The 22,710-nt window shown below is 36.1% G+C and overlaps 1 protein-coding gene and 1 long non-coding RNA gene across 3 annotated transcripts in view; one reads left to right on the forward strand and one right to left on the reverse strand.

Moving 5' to 3' along the window:
• The window catches only part of LOC133850476 (putative neural-cadherin 2), a 153,277-nt gene that overhangs the window by 33,206 nt on the left and 97,361 nt on the right, over nucleotides 1–22,710 (forward strand). Inside the window, exons 2-3 of the mRNA XM_062286592.1 lie at nucleotides 2,429–2,455; nucleotides 18,847–19,659. Of these exons, the coding sequence (XP_062142576.1) occupies nucleotides 19,605–19,659 (55 nt within the window). The 5' untranslated portion in view covers nucleotides 2,429–2,455; nucleotides 18,847–19,604. The remainder of the gene's footprint in view (nucleotides 1–2,428; nucleotides 2,456–18,846; nucleotides 19,660–22,710) is intronic.
• LOC133850172 (uncharacterized) lies at nucleotides 7,843–8,521 on the reverse strand. 2 transcript variants are annotated; one of them, XR_009895593.1, is made up of 3 exons: nucleotides 8,376–8,521; nucleotides 8,148–8,316; nucleotides 7,843–8,079 (listed from the first exon to the last, which is right to left on the reverse strand). It is a non-coding gene; the product is annotated as an uncharacterized LOC133850172 (long non-coding RNA). The 2 variants fall into 2 exon arrangements; XR_009895592.1 differs by having other exon boundaries at nucleotides 8,148–8,311; nucleotides 8,376–8,511.

The raw sequence follows: 22,710 nt of genomic DNA on the forward strand, positions 1-22,710 counted from the left end.
TGTTGACCCCCGAAAAATGTTTTTTTAATAAACGCCCCTGCATCTTGTATGCGACTGTGTGTACTATATGTATGTATGTATATGTGTTTGCCATGTGTAAATGCATGGCTGACAAAAGGCATTTGCATATTTAATGTTATTACGTTATTTTGCATGCCACACAAAAATTTATGATTGCACTCGGGCCGAGAAACCGAGCAACACCCAAACCACAGCCTCAAACCCAACCCCAACCTCAAGCTCGATTTTCACTCGCAGCACAACTCCAAAAACTGGGGGAGAGTCCAAACTCGTCGTAGGTCTAGCTTGCCATTTTCAAGCTCGATGCTGGCTGACATTCCGAATGTGCATATTCGTTATATATGTTGTATATTTTCCACAAAATTTTACAATAATTCCGTTACAACTTTTTGAACACTTCCTACTCCATCCAGCTCCAGCTCCTGCAGTTGCTTCTAGCAAGCGCTGTTACGATTCCTTGTGTCGTTGTCGTTGCGCCGCTGTCGTCATCATCATAAATAATAAAATTATTTTTGCTGCCAGTTTGAATTTACGCCCAGTGTCACGCCCACTGAGCTGCTCAGGGCAGCCAAGTCAAATATTGAAAAATGTTGCGATAAATGCATTAAAAAAAAAGTGCCATTAAAATATCGTTTCAGATTTCAATGCAATGGACAGAGAAACAAATAGTACAACATAAAAGAGAATTTTGGGTTGTCAAGTTAAAAATTATAATTACTAGCAGACAAAAAAAACAACAACACGGCATATATTTCTTAGACAATGCAAGTTACGACTTCCAAGTGAAAGTTATTAGTTATTACTTTTTCAATTACTTGACTAGCAAATACTCTAAACAGCAGGGAAATGCAACAAAGCACAGTCGTACATTTTCTAACCTAACTAATTTTATATACTTCTCCTTTTTTACAACTTATTAACTACGTACAAAGCCAGCATAAAGCTCTTGTTTTCATTATTTATTTAAGATATATTTATTTCTTAAGCACAACCATTACTTTAATTACTTTATGCACAACAATGACCCAAGTAACTAAATTCGCCAGACAACTTATCTAATGACTGTCATAAAGCATATCCTTTATGTTGTATGAAAGTGATTACTGAGGTATAATTTAAAGGGAAAAAGGTTTCTGTGTGTTTGTGTGTGTGGTGAGGCATAATTTCAATTTGCCAAAAATTAATGACAATGTTGTTAGCATCATGTTGGCTGGCAAAAACCAGGGGCCAAGTGGCCCAACCACAGCTGCCACATGGTGGCACAGATTGGTTATAGCCAGAAACCAAAACAATGTTGCATATGTGTGAGTGAGTGTGAGTGTGGGGCAAAAGCTTCGAGTGTGACTTCAGTCACTTTGAATGGCCGGAAACTAAAGGCCAAAGCCCTTCTCACAATATTGTATATTGTTTGTGCAGAGATGGGGGAATAAACACGGAAGTGTCGACACATACACACATACACACTCACACTCAGATATTGAGAGGTGTATTAGTGTGTGAGTGTAAAGGCAGACAATCATGGCAACCACAAATCATCATAGATATTTCGAAAATTTCATTATACTTACTACTCTCTGCCTCTTGGACTGGTTGTGGGATAATCCACAGAGCATTTGACTGAATGTTATCTACAGCAGAGAAATGATGTCAATGAATGGTTAGATGAGGTGTGCAAAGGCATGAGTGTACGTGAGTGTGTGTGTGTGTGGGTGTGTTTGAGGCTTACATAACTCCCCTAGCTGGCAGTTGAAAGGCACGCAGTTAATGATGGCTCAACCTCAGCTCGAGCATCTGAGTCCCTGGCTGACATTCAGCACAGTCGACAGTCGACTCATGGGCGGGACTTTCATCTCTGCCTCCAGCTCAGCTTTATATATATATATATATTTATTTTGTTGTTGCCGCGTCGTCAGCAACGTCAGTGCGGCGGAGTCGTTGTCTATTGTCTCATTGTCTGTGCGGCCATGTATGATTTTTTATTATAAATAAGCTTGTAGGCATGTGTCGGTCTTCCTCGGTCTCGCTTCCGCTCGCTCTCAGCATGCCAACTAAACTACACAGCCGTAATCTCAAATGGCAAAACAACAACAACGACAATGGGCACAACAACAAATGTCTGACAATCATGTTTGTAGCTTTGGCATCCGACATGCCACAACGTACACTCGCACAACAAAATGTTTTTCTCTTTTTCTACTTTTTTTTTGTGTTTAGAGTACGATTAAACTTTAAGATTTAAAGGAAACATTAACCGGAATTGTGAGCATATTATTTGCCTTTGTTGCCTTTAAAAAGCCAAGGGAAACATTGACGATTTGATGGCACATACGTGTTCATACAGCATTGAATGTGCATTGCATTTCAATTAAATTTTAACCCCTTTTCTCCTTCTCTTGTCTCATTGCAGTTGCGGCGCATAATTGACACTTTAATGGTAAGCAATATCTTCTAATTATTTAATGCTAAGCAATTTACTGTCAAGCGAGCAATTAAGTAGTTAAAGCACAGTTTAAGTTATAAATTACTATATGAAGCTAGAATGGGGCAAGTCAATTACTTAGCGAAAAAACAAAGGAATATTTGACGAGCTATTTCCGGATGTTTCTGAATCTTTAAGTCATCAATTTGTTATTCAAAATCGGAAGTAGCTGCTTATCTAACAAAATCCTAGCCCATAGCAATGTATTTTTTTTGCTACCTTTAATCATTTGGTTGATCAAAGCTAAGACCCAAATTTAAGAAAAACAATTGAAAAATTGCTTAAATCAGAGAATTTATTTGGGATTTGCATATGTAAAGCACAAATTGTGGCAGTCAATTTAATGAAAAATAAAAATTGCCTCTAGGCTGAGAGAGATCTGGTACGTATGTATGTATGCTCACATGTTTACCTGTCTATTGAAACCAATTTCTGGCCTGGCTTATATACATTTTCGATATACACAATGTGCAAACAAATCGAAGTCTTCTTTAACCCCAGGAAAGCCCAAAGCAGTGGCAAAAATAAAAATACAAAAAAGAGGAAAAGAGGGAAAGTCCTGGGGAAACAAATAAGAGTAAGTTATAGGTTGGTGTTGGTATAGGAAGCTACTTTGGCTTGCGGCTATTTGTCGGCTGTGCATTTGCAACACTCCAAGGTTTAAATGAATAATGGCAGGCAACCGTTGTAGTCGGTTTAGCTTTAGCTCATCGTCCCCTTTTGCCAAACCAAATCCCTTACATTTCTATACAATGCCTTTCAACTTGAGTGCGAAACTCAGATGAACACGGGGTGTGTGTATATGTAGTTTGTGGTTTGCTGAGGTTGTGCCAATGCCATCAGCTGATTGCCATTATGTTGTTAAGGTGGAATGCGCAAAGCGCATTGTTGCACTCTGCCAATGTGCACGAAGTGCATTCTGAATTGTTGTTATCGTTCTTGTGGCCTTCTCCTGTTGAGTGGAAAAAGAGTTTACACTTAAGTGACTAAATCATTGCGTTTTCCCATTGTCAAAATCAAATTTGCACTGCAGGTGGCAAAGCGAGAACAACGATCGACAACAGCTAGCTAAACCAAACATCTTGCTCTGCACGTAACACATTGCGTATACGCAACCTGAATTGCATTGCATTTTTGTCTTTTGGCCATCAGACATCAGACAATTCATCAGCAGGCAAGTTGACCCTTGTGACGTGCCAAAATCAAATTTGATTTTAAATTGGCGGTTTGAGGTGGTCTCTGTGGCTGACACAAGCAATTTGCTGGCTAATTTAATATGCAGACGGCAAGCAAAAGCAAACCTATGAAAAAGGAGTACGAAAACCATAAGGAATGGCCAAGTAATTGGATTGCAAACTTATTGTCTGAGGGGCAGTTCCATGCTCTATCCATCTTTTTTAGCTTTCCTTTCCTTCGCTTTTTTTTGTATTATTCGAAATATCGAAAAAGTTTGCTCAAGAGTTTTACTTTGTTACTTGTTGAAGAGGCCAGAGAGGAGAAGGAAGGAGTATTCATATGCAAATGGAAGATTCATAAGACGATACGACACGAGTGCGTTGAAGTAGTATGTGGAAAGTGTATTCATCGTATGTTAAGTCATGTCTGACCAAGCATACTAAAACTTTTAAATGACTTTTGCCTACTGCCAACGCAGACATTTCTATTTGCACTTGCTGCTGCGACCATTTTCGACATTTCATAGGGGCCAATGGATATGTTGGAAAACACAACAACTTTTGCCATCCAAGTTTAGTTTAATTAAAAGAAAAGCAAAATACAACAAAATACCAAAAAGAAAAAAGCAAGTAAGAAAATTGTCAACGCTGCTGCTTGTGCAAGTTTTGCATGCATTTTGTGACTTGTCGACAAAACTATTTCAATTTATATAACGTTGCACATTTGACATGAAGTTTTTGCCACGCTGTTACCCCAAGAAAATTTTGCTGATGTATGTGCATAAGTGTGTGTGTTTGTGCACATGTCGCATTTACTTGTTAAATTCTGAAGTATTTTCGCATTGGCCAATTACTGAGTTTATTTTGCCGAAAGACTAAATGACCATATATTTGGTCATTTATTTTTATCTCTGCTCAGTATTTAGGCAATTTAATTTGTTATATATTGTTATTAGATTATTACAAAGAAAGTCTAGTCTATTATCATTTATTATACAGCACTTTTGATTTGCCTGTGGTGGTATTTTTATTGATGCTCCTTTGTGTCCATATTCAATTAGAATTTATTTTCTTTAAATATATTTAATACTCAAATATGCAGCACTAAAAGACAGTTGAGATTTTAATTAACTCTCATTTTAATCACAACAAAGAGGAAAGCTACAGACGAGTGTGCTTGACTGTGAGATACCCGCTACCCGATGTAAATAAAATCAAATCAGTGCGGTATTATTTGTAAAAGATATACCGCAAAAAAGGCTGTTTGGTATATTTACATATTCCTACATTCAAAATATACCATAGAGTACTAAAATATACCAGATCATAAGAAGGCGTGGCAATCAAGTGCTGTCGAAAAAAGTTGATCTTTATCTCTTGTAGTTTCTGCGATCTAGATGTTCATTGAAAACTTGAAAAATCACAAAAATAGATTTTAAAGAAATATACCCTTTAAAGTAATGTAAGACTTAAATTTTAATGCTGTCAAACTTTAAATCATTCTGAAGTTAGAACTCTATCAATTACCAAAACAAATTGTACTCAAAATTTATTTACCTAAAATATATGTATGAATTTTTACAAAACAAATATTTAGCAAGATTAAAACGCTGTCAAAACTTTAAATCATTTTCAAATTAAAACTGAGGTATTTAACAAGTTTTTTTAGAGACTGAAAACTCTGGTGCTCATTTCATACGAGAAAGTTATACTCGACTGATACATGAAACAACTTTCAGCAAACACAAATACAAACAACAACGACAACTACAAGTTGGCTGTACTCTTCTTCATTGCTTATTTCATGCGTGGCATAACTTGTCATCTACAGAAAATGACTTGGCACGATAAAAACGGAAGCAGGCTCCGCTTCGACGACTACTTTCTGGCCTTAAAAGTTGAGCAACTTTTCTTTTTGCCACACACACTCGCACGCTCACGCACGAGAAGCCTTGACAGCCGTCTATCAGCCGCCTGTGTGTGCTGCTGCTGTTGTTGTCTACCTGCTGGTCCATATACATATGTGTGTGTGTGGTATGTTCTTCTGCAGACAGGATATTAAAGAAGAGCATACAAAGCGATTCGCAAAGTTGTTTCCTTAGCCTTGAAAGTTATGCTGGAAAGTATGCTACGAATATTTGTCTCTAACCCCATGAATATTTAAATACTTAAGCGTCGTTTATTAAATAATGCAACTACGCAAAAATTTAACTTGCAATTCTTGTGGCTATTTATTTCAATAAACTGCTCATTTAGCAATTTAATTTATTTATGTTTGCATGCAAACAAAATAAAAAAAACAGATATTTTCAATTGTTGTGTCGCTTGTTTATTTAAATATTCTGAGCTATGGAATTTTCACTTGTCGTTTTTGTTTTTGCACATTCCGTTCAATAATTTCCGGCCGCCAAGAACAACGCAACAAAAGGCTGACATGTTTATGCGTGTGTGTGCTTGTGTGTGTTTAATGCACACTTGTTTTGTAATGAAAATATGAAAAGTGCAGGCATAAGTTGCAAGTTTTTGCCATGCTGTGGCAACTCGTAGTTATCTATGGCATGTATGCTTTGAACTTGCCACCTTCCGTTGTAATTCACAACAGTTTTGTTGCCAGTCCGATAACGACAAACACACACCCAGTGTGTGTGTGTTGGTGTGTGTGTCCGTTATCAGGTGCTTCCTGTTGTTAAGTTTTGTTGGCCAAACTCTGCTTACTACTAAAAACTGGCCACAGTCGATTTTAAATTTAATGCCACGTTATAGCAGAATGTTACTGTGCAAAAATCAAAATCAATTCCATTCCTAAGCAAGAAAAAGAAAAGAAGAAATTCACTAAGGGAAAAGCAAGCGGGACAGAGTGATCATAACGCTGATGCTTATTGCGCAATTCAAAGTGCTCTGCTCTGCATTTGACAAGAGCAACAATTGCAAGTGATAATAAAAATCAAATGTTATTGAAGGGGCAGAGAACAGCAAAAACAGCACAAAGAAGCACCGCACACCAGATGCAAAGCAGCACTAAGAATACCGAGTCTCGGCAGCAGTAAAAAGTCAATATGCCACTCTGGTGCATTACTCAAGTAGGTAATGTTGTGGTCCATGAAAATGGCAAAACTGGCAAGCCAAGCTCTTGCCACAGAGCGACAGAGCAGACACGACTGGCAGAGGGAGCAACAGAGTTGCAACAGCTTCACAATTTTGCTCGTGGCAGCGGTAAAAGTTGAGTTTTGTGGAACATCTTAGTTTTTAGCCTTCTGTTGCCTTTTGTTGTTAATCGCCTGCAAAAAGCAATGTACTCAAGTGGCACAAACAACTGTGTACTGGGTGAATGCCACACTATTCAGTTTGTAGATGCAAAATGTGGTTTTTTGCCCCTTATTGAACTTGCCACAATCATTGCAATTGCATTGTTGCAACATGTCAGGCAAGTGCAATAGTTCAATGCTAGCACAATTCTTCAGCATTCGAACTGAAACGTGATAAAGTTGAAGTATTATTATTCAAATTCAAACACAGCATAAACTTAGTAATTAGGGAAATCGTATGAAAAAAATGTTGTATATAACCCCTAGCTATTAAATCATTTTGTTTGTAATTACATATTCTAAATATTTTTTTATTGACTAACAGCAAACAGTTTAATACGTTATGCTTCTGGCAAATCAAAGTAGCGAAACTGTAAGCAAAAAATAAGTCAAGTGTGTTCAACTGTGAGATATCCGGTACTTATTTTTAATAAAAGCTAAACTGTGTGGATTTATTTTTAAAATATATTCAAATTAATATGCCAAACAAACACTAAAATATACCATACCATAAATAGTGTAGTTATATATACATACATACATTTCCTGCAGGCAAATTAATTTTGCTCTCGATTTTATAAAAATTTGTTCTATTTTTAAGTATTTTTTTAATGTACTCACTCAATTTGAAAACAACTATTTTGTTTAATTTAACAAATCACGTACATTAAGAGTACAGTTCTTTAATGAAAACATTATTCGGATATTGGATGAATTACGTATGACTTTTGACAAAACAAAAATACAGAATACATGTATATAAATCGATTTAGCTTTGAGCAACACGTCGTATACTTGACATGTATAGAAATAGCAGCAGATATAGTTGTGCAAAGTGAAAGTCAAAGTTCATCAATTTGAAATGCCGAGAGTTTACCTTTATTGATACAAGTATATAATATAAACACAAAAACAACGAAGGCCTATAACAAATACTATAAAGCTACTATAGAGATGTGCTGACTGCTATTTGAAGTGGTTCCCAATGAATTCGAAATGTGTTTTTGTGCTGCTCGCTTCTCAGAAGTTGCTCAATCCATTTCAAGTGTTGAGTTGTTGCGGCTGACGTTGTTCATGTTGTTTTTCTTGCTTGCTTTTGCTTGTACAATAAATGAACGAAAAGCTATTAAGACATGTCGTAAGTTCAACAGTTTATTGGCTACTTACCCATTTTTGGCCCACAAACACACAGAGCAGTGGCAACAGCAGCAGCAATGAGTGGGAGGCCAAATATTTTACCGTACTTAATTGAAAATGCACTCGAGCTCGTGCTTCAGCTTTTCTCTCGTCTGGATGGAATTCAACACAGCTCAGCTCAGCGCAGCGCAGCGCTTCGCTACTCAACTCAACTCGACTGGAGCATTTCTAATGAGCACTTAACAATTACGTACTTACTTGCGTCCCGGGTGCTTCCAATGCAATTCCTTTTTTCCTCTCTACGTTCTACGTTCTCTCGTTGTTTTACTGTCTGCACTTTTGTATGTGCTTCTCAGCTGACTGTTTAAGTTTATCACATACTTTGCTCTAGTTTATTCAACAATGTTCGTTTAATCAAAGCCAACTTGACCAACAATAAGGACAACTCGTCGCCATTCCATTGGGCATTTACCTATTTCCACAAGTGCCCTGTAAGATTCACTTCATTTCCTCTTTATCACTCTCTCGCTCTCGCTCTCATTCGCTCTTCAGCGTAAATCAAAGTGAACAAGCTGTCAGATGGACTCTTCAACTGTCTCACATCATGTCGCAAACTTGCATTTGGCATTACTCAGCTCGCTTTTGCATTGATTGGACTCTCGGCAAATGTTTGTCCTTTAAATATTTAAGCAAATTGAAGACTAACTGTGCCATAATTGCATGGCCACATGACATAAGCTTCAGCATTCGCATTCGCATTCGCATTTGACTTTGCCTTCGAACCGAAACCGTAACCGAAACGAAAATGAAAATGAAAACGAGCTAAAAAGGCTGTCGATTGGGTCTCGCATCCTAATTTTGAGGCAACCACAGCTAAGTGGACGGCTTCCCTTATGAGCCACAGTCAGCTGAACTGCTGCCAAAACTGGCCAAGTAGCTGGGCAAATGCTAACAAGTGGCTCGCATGTCTCTGTCGAATTAATAAACCAGCACTCAGTGGCCAAGCACTCTGCTCTTACGTTTCTGCTTGTTTCTTTTCGTTATACACATAAAACCAAACTGTGATTTCCATACCCTTGAGCCCAAGCAAAGCATGCGAGTTGGGTGTGCTGAATTAGGAAGTTGAATTCGAGTGAATTTCATCCGAAATTATTTTCGCATTTCAGCTTATTTTAATCACAATAATATGAGTAATTATTGCAGCAATACGATAATTAAAAAGGTATTAATTTCCAGCAAAACACTTAATAGCTATATTAATAAATTATATAAAAGTTTCATACAAGCGTCGCTGGGTAATTGATATAAAAAATAATTACAAAATTATTTTGATATTGAAGCCCAATTACTTATTGTAATACTTATAAAAGGTATTTTGTTACATAAATATTTGTTTTATTCAATATATGAATATGTTAAGTCATCTAGTATTTATTAAATGTTAGTTTGTCAAAAATTTGTGATATCCATTAAAAGTACATAATTTGTGTTATTAAGATTTAAATTATGAAAATGTAGATAGTGGTAGACTGCTTTAAATCCAAACCATGCTCAAATAATAGTAATACTATTTTTATTTATTTCGGAAATCAATACATATTTAATTTAATTGTTGTTGTTTTCCACAATATTTGTTACGTAAACCAACTCTACATTGGATATCTTTTCTTTATCTTTAGAAAATCATTTATTGTTTCAATGGTATGTTACAAAATAGTTAAGTTAATATTTAAATTTATAATACAGCGCAACGTTTAGTCGTGCATTGCCTTTGCCAATGCGATTACATTTTATTTTTGTACGATTTTTTTTTTTGTGCTTGCTCACGACGAATTTATGCGGCAGGCACGTTAATGATATGACCAAGTCCATTTGAGTGTGTTTCTGTGTGTTTTTGTGTATGTGACTGTGTGTGTGTGTTAATTATGCACGTGTGCAAAGCACGGGGGATGGGGTCAGGTCGTGTAACAGCAAACTTGTTTGTTTGTGTGTATGTTATGATAATGAGCAGCAACAATTAATCGTATAAGGCGCTGGCAAATGCGATAAAGGCAAATGAATTTTGTGAGTCTGAGTGCGGAAAGCGCAAAAAGAAAAGCATTGAGAAAATGCGCACACATTAACACTACTCAGCCGTTAGCTTAAATAGTCTGCAGTAACTATTCACACACATACAGTTGCATATGGGAAACACTCTTGCGACTGGTGTGAACTCTTTAGCCCATTGCTCCCATTGTGATTATTGCAGTAGTCATTGAGCTTGCTCTCTCTTATGGCTTTTCCACTCGATTGTTGTGTTTCCCAAACAATTACAATAAGTGCCACGCCCACCACTTACAATCGCCCACCGGGCAAACTCGACCATGTTACAGCGCATTGCAAAACTGTTTAATTTTTAATAACAAGCATTTAATTTAAAGGCCACAGCCATTAAGAATAAAAGAAATAAAAAAAGGGAACAACGGAAAAAGTGGGCGTGACACGATCAATTCACACTTCATGCTTTTGTCATTACTTGAGTCAACATGCATTCAATCTGATGTATTACCAGCCAATTGTTATATAAAGCCAAATAATTGCATTCCATTTGCCAATCGAATCCAATCGCATTGCAGCGCATCGCATTCCATCGCATCGCATCGCATCGCATTGAAATGAATCGCATGAATATGTGACACAATTCTTACCATTTCAAGCAGTTAAGGGCTTAAATCTGTCAACAATGTTGGCGTGTGGGCTGAACTTCGCATGCTTTAATTATTTATTGTAGTGCGATAGTAGCTTGTGTGCGTATACTTGATGTGAGTTTTTTTTTCTCCAAAAGATCAACGCTAATTAATTCTGGGTTGCAAAAACATTAAAGAGAGAGAAATATCCATTTTTTAAATGAACTGTTCACCAAATCTTAAGCTAACGTAGCGTATACTTAACGTATTATTCCCTTCATTGAAACTCATCAAGTATACGACATGTGATGCTATGGGGAGGCAATACTTGAAGTGTTTGTAGTGACTCCGCTATTTCTTTATTTGATTAAAGTAAATTAAAACAAATTTGATTAGTAATAAATAAAAATTAACAATAATTAAACTTATATGATTTTTGTCGGCTTTACGTATACTTAATTTAGTGTTAAAGATGTTAAGAAAGATTAAATAAAACTGAACTAGAAAAAAATTTTGATAGACATAAATGTCGTATACTTGATATTTGTTTGTTCTTATAATTATAATTGTTATCCGCCTGAATTCTAATTCTAATATTCTGAAATAATAAACATAAACATAAGCAATGATTATTCGCTTTGTATAGAGAAATCGATTTAATGACCGTATCAAGATTGTCAGAAAAGTTGGGCATAAATACGACATTTACTTAATAAATGTTCACTATATTTCTATTTTGATTCTTGTCAATTGAAAATTTAACTTTAATATGCCATACTCAAAATAATATGGTAAAAAACTGTGACAATAGTTTTTACACATGATTATTACCTTCAATCAATATATAAATGTGAAATCTCGTAGTTTAACTTTTATGACCCCAACGCAACTAACACGGTAATTACAATTTCAATGGCTGTTCTGGTGGTGTGCACTTACTTTTATGGAGCACACACACTGCTTGCTGTAAATGAATATGACAGAAACGTTGATCACGTAGCACTTGCCAATTGATTGTGAAATATGTTGAGTTGGCAACGAGCGGTCAGATGGTTCAGTTTTCTCAATACACAGGCGGCAGCAACGCGAGGCATCATTGCTCGTGCGCTGAGTGATTTCGTAATTAACACAAACTGTGTGGGAGAAGTGAGGTGAGGTGAAGGTGGAGGTGGCTAGGGGGAAGTTGGAATTGCGGTGGGGTCAAGCATATGACCCTGGGCAGAAAGACAGATAGAGCGAGGGGAGAACTCTTCACATTCACAGAATGCCAACAGGCACGTGAGCATAAAAAGCTCGGACACACGCATCAGGCGCAGAATCTAGGATGCCTGAAAGTGTTCAATGTGGATTGGGGTCGAGGTTCAGGTCGGGTTCGGATGTCATTTGGGTGGTTTTTGCTGAGTGCAGAGTTTGTCCCCCCCATGTTGATGGCACAGAACACAGAGCACTGTGGCGACGTGACAATAAAGCGCCGAACCGTTAAACTATTGTGTACTATAAGGATTAATGACATTTACATAATTTGCTCATGTGCGTTTTGTGTGTGCTTAGGGAGAGCAAAGTGTTGCCTTCAACGTCGACGTCGTCGTCGCCGTCGTCGTCGTCGTCGCATAAAACCAACAAAGCAACAACGGAAACATACATTGGTATTGGCCACTCGCACGAAACATCTGCTGCAACATGATTGAGCTTTCAATTTGTTGGGTCATTCTAACGCCCCTTTACCTCCGAACAAACTCCTCTTCAAAACCACTTTCCATTCCCAGAGCAGAGCTGCAAAACCCATCAAGCAACAGCACTGGCAACAGTAGTAAAGGGCGTTCAGTATGTTTCAACAAATTTCTGTACATTTGCCACGTGGTTTGCTGCGCTGTCCTTCACTCTGATGCGTGTTCATTTGCCACACTAAGCCGCTGACAATGAGTTGCATTCTGTGGGTGAGGGCTGGGAACGGACGTTCAAATCTATGTTATTTTGCAGCGAGAAGGCAAATGTGGTGCCATGTACTTTTTTTGCAATCTGATTACCTGTGATTTCTTTTGCCACCATTAGCAAAAGATTTTCTAACCCCACTTCTAATTATGCCGAGTGTTTGCCATAACTCTCTAATCTCAGCTTTGTCTTGGTCATTACCACGTTGTACGTTGTTGGTAATAAACACGATAGAGAAATGTGTATTCAATGCAAATACTGCAGATGACACGCTCGAGCAGTGAATCGTGTCGAGTTAGGAATTTTTGACAATTACAGAAATAACCGCAATGGCAAAAGCGAGCGAGTCATTCATTCGCTAACAAAAATAGTAGCTGAGAGAGTGAGTTGTCAACAGCACAAAAAAGTAAAGCAACAACAAAATTGTGTAGAAAGAAATGGACGCTGTCAAAAACCACAATGGGAGTCACTAGCTCGATTCGTGGATCACTCACACGCGTGGTTTTTGGCATAGCTATGAGTATAGTATGAGTAACACACACACAAGCTCATGTCATTTGATAGTTCTTCTTTCTCTGACATGCCACGCCCCCTGACAAACGCCCATTCAATTGGTGTACACATTGCTCGGGCAGCGACGCTGACAATTGCATCGGAAATTGGATTAAGCCATCATGTGGCTAAAAGGAAACCAATGGCAGCTGTCTGTCAATCTGTGACAAGATTCAGTCGACACGACTAATAACTGAGCTATCGCTCATAATTACGACTCAAGATTGCTTGCTGTTGACTTATTAATAGCATAACATGTGCTGTTAAATTGTATGTTAAATTTATAACTTTCATTCACGATGCAAAATAATAAGCTGAATTTATCATTAAGGTAACACAGTACAGATGTATGTATATACATTTAATTACCTAAAAGCTCCGCTGAAAATTTATGAATTATTTTTAAAAGTGTTCATTTGGATGGTTTACTTTGATGGCACTATAAATTAAAAAACGTATTTTATGAATATATTTTAATTAATTAATCATATGAATTTTTTATGCATCATTGTGATCATTTTTTGATGATCTATATATTAGTAGAATAACCGCAGTACCACAAAAAATCAAAATATAAAGGCTTATATTTCAAAGGTTATGTTTAATGTCAAATATTTACTTTAAAATCAATCGTAAATTATTTTAAGCGCAGATACACAGGTAAAAGTTATATTAATTATAAAATAACGAAGAACTTATAAATTTATTTTTATAAAACGTAAAATTGAAATACATATTTCAATTTTTTATTGAATTTCCCTACATGTCCTAATTTAACATAATTTATTTCGAAAAAAGCAAAAAAATGTTGCTTATTAAAATTATAATAATATGACAATAATAATAAATTGTTATTATATAAAAATTATAATTTTTTATTTTATAAAATAATGTGTATAATATTATAATATTTAATTTACTTAGAATAGAATCCACTATTATTTAAAAAAATATTAAAATATTTTTTTTTGCGTATTCCCATCGTAGCTAAGAATTTAAAAATAATTTTTACCACAAAGTCTTTGAAAATGTCTATGATAATAATTTAAATTATAAGTTAGAAATAAAAAAATATATATTAAGATTCTGCAACAATTTAAATATATAACAAATTGAAAATCTGTAAAAATTTTCAAAATAAAAAAACTCTACAAACGATTGAAATTTTCAAAATAAGAAAATCGTAAATACCATTTAGCTCACATGATCAAATGTTTAAAATGCATTTAAGAAAGGATTAAGTCGATGTAGTCGTAATAATGTTCTCCATAAATCCGCAATTTCTTTAGCAACTAAGCTGCCCTGTCGCGTGTAGAGCACTGTGAAAAATTACTGGATGTGTGTGCAACAATTTCAGTTCACTTATTTTTGACTGTCGCTGGCCGCTGCTTCTGTTGCTGTTGTTGCTGCTGCAGAGGAGGAACTCGAAGAATGTTCGCGCATGTATGAAACATGCATTCGACTGGTGTGCGACTACGAGAATAGCGTTTTATTCGACAACATACTCGCAGCTCGATGTCATCGCAGTCAGTCATATTTCATAGCAGTTTTGTCTATGCGGTACATGGTCTCACTATTTGTCTGACTGTCTGTCTCGTCTGTCTGTCTGTCTGTCTGGTTGGCTGGATGAGTCGCTGCTCTTGTTTGCTGAAAGCACGATAGTAGCAGCTCGGTATATTTGGGTTTGCGTTTCGTTGATGCGACGTGATGTGGCAAGACTTTTGCCTCGTTGAGCATGACAATGCCAAAAATAGTTGGTTGCACAGCAACAGCAACGGGAACCGAGGCAGCAGCGTCTAGTCAAGTTTTTCCAACTGCTTTTATCCGTATATATGTATATATTTAGTATATATATATATCTGGATTGCTGGATTACACGTGTCAGTGGCCATGTCAATTGTTTGAATGAGTTGCCCGCTTAATGTGACGCTGTCCTAACTGACTGCTGACAGCTGTGGTTATTTGTGGCCCAAATAAATCAAAACTATCGACAAGTCCAATGCTATATATGATAGTTAGTTGCTGTTCATGTGCAAAACCACATCAATTAAATTTGCCAAAGCAGTGACCACTTCACCCGCTTTCTCCTTTTTGCAAATGTCTTTTGCAGACCAACGTTCAATCATTATACTATACGCAGTAGTCGCGATTATCATAATCACATCAGAATATCAGCAGCTTAATTATCATAAGCCAAATGCTGATTAAACCAGCCCACATAATCATAATCAAAAAGTTGTCGACCCGTTGCGAACTCGCGACATGTGTGGGTGTGCGTGTGCGTGCATGTGAGTGTATGTGCTTGTGGCATGCGGCATTAAGCGATAATGAAAACGAACTCTAGATGGCGCCAGTTAATAATTTCTGCATTTCATTTTGGCGAACAACTTTCTTGTTAGCTGCTGCCAATTTGAGCTCCCTTCGCTATCTCCCTCTTTCAGTTTCTGTCCCTCTTTATCCTTATCTTTCTCTCTCTCTTTCTTCCTCTCTTCTCATGCTAATTTCTTGCCTCGATAAATGGCAAAGCTTTTAATATGCTTAAACTGAGCGTAAATTTCGGTCAAACTAATTCGATGACGAGAAAGAGCTGAACATCTCCTTCGAAGGACGTTGAGTAGCAGCAGTAGAAGATGATGCAGCAAATCGCTTGGACTTGAGAAATTGAGTTGAACAACGAACACGTTGCGCATTAATAACTTGTGATTTATAGGATGAGGCCAATGTCCTCCAGCTGCATTGAACAACAACAAAAAACATAAGACGAAAATGGAGTCAAATTACTCGTAGTTAGATAAAACTTTTCCTGTGTGTGTGTGTGGGTGTGTGTTTGTGTGGTGAAAAGTTTTTGCATAATTGGTTGGATGTGCAAGAAAATTCGATAGCGTAGTATGAAGTCATCGACTGGATAAAGGCAATATTGAGGTGTCGTGTTAAAATACAAGCACAAAGTTAGCTAATACTTTTAGTCGACTTATTAAGCTATTATGCATAATTATAAGTGAACTTGTCACTATGCAGAAAAGGTCAACAAATTAATATGGAAGCCTTATGATATTTAATATGTAATTTAGTCAAAATATTAAGCAATTGACAGCATTGGAATTGTATGAAATTCACTATGTGGTCAAAGGAAAATCGATTATTTTGGCATGTATTTAAGGCATATTTTGCGCACCTTCAAGCATTAAAGCAACAATTGTGACAATCGCTGCAACGAACCTTAACATATATACATATAGGGGCTTCAAGCTTGTGGAGCTTACGTTGCAAAGACAATGCGAAATGTTGGCGAGGCTGTTGCGACTGATTTCTAAACTGCCTTTTGTTTTGCGGCGGAACAAAAAAGCATTAAGTATATGATAACCATGCGAGGGGTAAGCCGCAATAAAGTAGCGAGAGTAGAAGGAGGAGAAATGGAGGAGGAGGAGGAGGAGAGAGCAACAGCCCTTGGTTGGTTGGTGTAAGCGATGCTGCAAGTTTTGCCACAATGCACAATTTTTACGCGCTCTACTTCATAAATTAAATAGCAGCCGAGTGACATGGCACAGTCTGCGTATGTGTGTGTGTTAGTGCGTGTGCGTGTGTGCGTTGCGTAATTTTCTATACACAAACTCATAGGGAAAAGCGGAGAAGGCCCATTGTCTTCTGCGCTTGTTGGTTGGCAAACAAAAAAAAAAACGTCAAGAAAAGTAATTCACTGCACAAAAGAAACAAGACGAGAGACAACGAAAAAACAAAAATGCCAGACGAAATGAGTTGAAACAGGATGGCACGGGTTGGAATTGGAATTGGAAATGGGAATGGAAATAGGCATGAGAAGGCGATGAGACATTGTTAATGCTCCAGTTTTGGCAAAGGCAAATGACACAACCAACTGCAATTTCAATAAATAAAAACGCAAAAACTCTGACACAAAATTGACAGCTGCGAGCTGCAAAAGCTTTAAACATAATAATTCAATTTTCATAACCATTTTCGCTTTGCAAATTTCATATTTCTATAGAATACTCCACACGAATTTCCACTAAGTCTTCATGTCTGGCATTAATTAACCGTTTGACTTGCTGAAGCTGTAACCAACCATTAAAACGAACGTACTTACTTAATTAATTAATTATTTTTTCAGTGAAATGTCAAATGCAAAAAAAAGAAAATATGCACACAAATTAAAAATGGCGACAAAATGCGGGCATCAGTTTTCACCATATTTTTTATCAATTTTCTTTTCATATTTATCACATTTTTAAATCGAACTTAATAATGCAGTTTGAAATATTGAAGTTGTTGCTGCAAAGTTTGCATTCATTATTTGTGCTTGTGCAATATTTATTATGACAATATTGAACTGAACACACAGAACGTGCGCAGATCAGGCGTGCATTTATCCGGACAGAAAGCGAATGCGAAGCATAAGAGTCAGAGGCGCCTTTGTTTTATACGCATAATTAACCAATTGACTCGAATAAACAACAATTGCAACAACAACAACAATAACAATAAGAACAACATCAGTTGCAGCCATAAAAACAACTGCATTTGTTGCAATCAACTGCATATATCAATCCACTCGCTTTGTTAATGCAAACACTCAATACAACAGCAATCTGAGTTTTTTTTTATTTAAAAAATAATTGCAAATATTTATTGTAAAGAATTCTGCGTTTTCAATCTTGTATAAAAAGAGGATTAAATTCTGTGTTTTTTGCAAGCAAAAATATTCAAATGCATATTTGGTATATCGATATCTGTTATCGTCAAATCAAAAGTCAGTTAATTGATAGACATAAACAGTTAACAAATAAAGCTCATGTTTTCATTTAGCATCTTTTTAACCTATACAGAAGAAAACATAAATAAAATGAAGCTACACATAATTTAATATAACTATTTTTGTTACATAAAAAACTAAATAAAATACAAGTGTAATGAATTAAATTGAATATAGATTTCAAAAAACATAAAAGTAATATTTTTACTTAGTATTTACAATCTATTTACAAAATTAGTTATAAAAGGAATACTTTTATGTAGGCAAAAATGCTTAGTTAATACGGGTTAGTTGCTTTGGCTCACAATTTGGTATATTATATTTTAAAGATAGTGTATCTTGAATGTAGTATTATATAAGTATACCAAATACATCCTTTGGCATAATTTTGGTGCTTTCCGGGAAATTGTTGGTATATTTGTAGAATATGGTTTTATTAGTATACCAAATTTAGCCTTTGGTATAATCTCAGTATTTCTGAAGTATATTAATTTGGTATACTTTAAAATAATACATGGCGGTATCCAGCACACTTGACTGTTTCTTTTTTATTGGGTTTTTTTTTCATTATCAGAATGGGTTGCTTGCTCAGGCTTGTCCATTTTACTCGTAGAATTATAACTCTAAGTAAAAACAGAAATATATATAGTAAAGAAATAAAATTCAGTACAAAAACAAATAGTTACAAAATTTTGGTGTTTTAATTAGCTTTTCGACATTAACCTTTGTAGTTTTTCATGAACTAAATCTAACGAGTTCCACAAAATTTAATATTAATAATTTTGTCTTTTGTTTCTTGTTCTCTTTGCAGCACTTCAATTCGAATTCAATGCCACAACATTTGAGCACGAGGTCGCCATATAATAACATTAACTGCAGACAGTAGATACAGTCTCTCCCCACAAACTATATAAGTATATACTTCTATAATAAAAATATACAAAAAAAAAAGGAAAGCGAACTGAAAATTAAAGCTGTAGCAGAGATAAAAGAAACCACTTTGATTGCAACATAAAATTGCCATAGAAAACTGCATAAAAATTGCAACGAGAGCGGGTAAAATAAAATACAGCAAGCAGCAAGAAGGAGAAGGGAGCAGAATAGTAACGAAAGCGTAATAGATAACTGAAAAGAGTCAAAAAGTCGACAACGACGACGACGATTGTCGATTCTAAACGGGGTCAGTAATTTGCTGCACGATTGCCAGAAGAGCCAACGGCCCAACGAACTGGAAGTTTAATTGCCTCAGCATCAGCCTCTGCTTCAGCTTGTTGTTGTCAATATTCGTTGTTGGTGTTCCTTCCAACTTGTCCGCAAACGAATGCAACAATTAAAGGCAAAAACTTTTCGACAAAATGCAGTTGCCTACGCTAAGGCGCCAATTCGCTGAGCAAATTCATCGACAACACTTGTCCACTGAATAGGCAACAAGGACAACAGCAACAGAAAAAAAAAAGGAAAATTTAACCCGAAAAATATAACATCAAACTTCGCCAAAGACCGAAACGAAGAAGAGATAATCGAAAGGAGGAAGGGGCGAAGCTTATAAATTGTCTGCTTCTAATTTGAATGGACTCAACAGCATTCGACATACAAATGCATATTTGGAAACTTTTGTTAATTGGTAAGTGACAAGTCTGTATATGATTTTCGAACGAAAGTGAAAACTTTAAGCTTAACCCTTGACAACCCTTTTGTTCAACGCTCCAGTTGAACAAAGTCAAGTTGACTCGCCTTGTAAACAGCAAAGGCATCGCCAACAAAATGAGAATGCTAATTTAAAACTTTCAACACGCTGCATTCGTTAAAGAACCCAAAAAAAAAAGAACGAAAGGGAATGTAGGAGGGGATGTACACAAAAAATAAGGAGAAAACAAAAATACAAGAAGAAAAATAAGAAAATGAATATGACGAAGGCGCGCAAGTTGTAGTTGTTGTAGAAAAAAAGGGTTCAAAGTTGCAGGTCCACGTAGTATTTTCTTTGGCTTGTAGTATCTTCTTTGCTCTTCGCTCGCATTCGCCCTTCATATTTAAGTTGGTTTGGTCCTGCGAACAAAAGTCCCTGGCAGTCACTTTTAGCTACTGATGCCGCCTCAAGAGCACTGCAATTTGATACCCTGTAATGTGGCAATGCTAAAGGGAAATTTTGTTAAAAAAAAAATTAGGCAAAAAATGTTTTCGAGTATAGTAAAAAACTTGAGAATTCAATTCAAGGTAAACAAAGTGCTTTGTATTTATTATTTTTATCATTAAATTAAATTCTAAATTTTAGTTATTTATAAATAACAATGATGTCAGGAAATAGGAAAAATATTTCAGTTCAACCACGATTAAAATTTACCATTCAATTATGATTGAAATCTTGAACCTTTATTGCTTTGCTTATGAGTCTGAATTTATAACATATAGTGGCTCATTCCATGGTTCACATATTCCTTAAGTATTTTTATTAGTATTATTAAATTCATCAAGTTATTCTAAAATTAGATAATTTGTTTATCATTTGTATCTTAATATCAAATGCTGAATGTCAATATTTGTATCTTTTGTTTAAAGAATTATTATTTATATCTTCAAAAAAAATTAGTCCTCTAAATAATTGTATCTTTAAAATTTACTTATTACAGGATATTTTGTAGCTTCAATCATTCTTTTCCTTCGCTTTTTGTATGTTGTTTTTAGCACATTTTTTTTGCTGCTTTACGTTGCGCTGATTTAAATAGTACTCGTAGTTTTGCCTACACTTTGCCTTCTGGCCTGAAGAAGTTGTTGCAAGTTTCGTTTGTTGTGCTGAGTGTGCGGCAGCCGAGAGTAAAGTGTTGAGTGTTCGTTCAACAGTAAAGAGGTGCTGCTGCTGCTGCTGCTACTGCCTCCCTCTCCCCTCTTTAAGTCGTTTCTTTTTCTCTCTCTCTTCATCTGTGCTCCCTCTTTGAGGTGTTTAATTATGGAGTAGCCAGCAACTTGCGGCCGCTTAGTTAATTTTGCTTTAAACTTTTTAATGATAACTTTATTAGGCCTGGAACGCAATTTGTTAAAGCGCAGAAACTAATTGCTCAAAAATGCATCAAATTATACAAAAATGCTGCCCAGCTGCAGCTAATAACTAAAATTTGCTCCACTTTCAACTTTCTTTAAAAGAAGAATAGAAATTGATGAGCTGCTCTCGTTGTAGTAATTATGAAAACAAAAACTTTGGCAGAAAAATTGAATTTTGGAAAACAAACTTACATATTGTGAAGTAACTTTCTAGTTTGGCGAATGTGACTTAATTAAATGCTCTTAAGTACATTTTCAATAAAAATAGTTTCTCGTTGGTAAATTAAAAATCGAAAGGGTATTTGCTCCAGTTCAAAACCACAAACTGCATTAAATTCTGGTTTCATTTTCAATATCTCTGTGCAACTCGAGAGTGTGTGTATTTTTTGTATGCGTCTGTTTCCGTTTCTGATGTGTCTTTCATCTCTGTCGTGTTTGGCAAAAAGTTTTGAAAAGACATCCTGACAGGCAGGCAGCAGGCAATGCTGCACTTAATAAACTTGTATAGTGGAGTCAGAAAAGCGTTTGAGACGGAAACTTGAGCTTGGGTTCAAGACTCTGACTATCTGCGAGTCACTTGTGCTGTGTTGTTGCAAGTTGATTGATGATATCGATAAGTTCTTATAAATTGCACCCACATGTCCTGCTGGCTGCTGCAATAACAAAAGACCAACCACTTCCTGCTGTCATTTCATAATGCAGCACTCCACATGAAATTCACATGAATTTGCATTCTCTGACCACAAAATCCAGTCTCATTTCTCATTTCGTTGGCATTAGCTCTCACACTGAATAATTATTCTTTAGGTATTAGCTCACGCAGCGTGCTCGAAACAAAAAATGAACTCCACTTGAGACTTTTTTAACTGGGAAAGAGAAAAAGGCAGAGAGTGAATGCCATGCATCTCTTTCTCGCTTAATAAGTGACTTGCATAAGTACTATATATAAAAGTGTGCATATATAAATTTGCACTTGGTCTGCTAAGCGAATGTTTTTTGGGGGCAAAACAAAAGCCAAAGCAAAAGTCAGACGCTAAAAAACTGAACAATTAAACTTTGACTGAGTTTTGCAAGTGGCAGACCAAAACTGTTTGTTTGTTTTATTTTTTTGTTTTAATGAATGTAAACCTTCTCAGTTATGCAAAACAAAATGGCTGCAAATTGCGTTGCAAACACACAAACACACACTCAACTGCGAGTGTTGTTGTCACTTTATGGGTGTGTAGTGTGCTTGACACTTCTTTCCCTTTGCCTGTTTATTTTCGAGAGGTTTATTGAAAAAGACAACCCGAGGGCAGTGCAGTTTCCCTTTGTGTTCTTGTACTAAGCTGCAGCATAGAAGTTTTGCTCCAGTTCCCCTAACATTGTTAAGGTAGCCAACAACAACACTTTCTCCATCGCTGTTAGCTTCTTGTAGCAACTCTTATAATTTCGAAGTGTGAATTTTAACTCAACAACAGGCAAGTCTCCAAAGGTTCTTCAACATTCAATAATAATTTTACGAATCAACACAAAGCCTTTTTGCTATAAAAATATAGCTATAAAATGTTTCGGTTACTGTTTATCGAAAGCTTGTTCGAATAGCAGAAGACGTCTTATATTATAATTCTACTACATTTTTCGCACTTATAAAAAGAAT

The sequence above is a fragment of the Drosophila sulfurigaster genome, chromosome 2L (genome assembly GCF_023558435.1).
Source record: "Drosophila sulfurigaster albostrigata strain 15112-1811.04 chromosome 2L, ASM2355843v2, whole genome shotgun sequence".
Classification (NCBI taxonomy): domain Eukaryota; kingdom Metazoa; phylum Arthropoda; class Insecta; order Diptera; family Drosophilidae; genus Drosophila; species Drosophila sulfurigaster.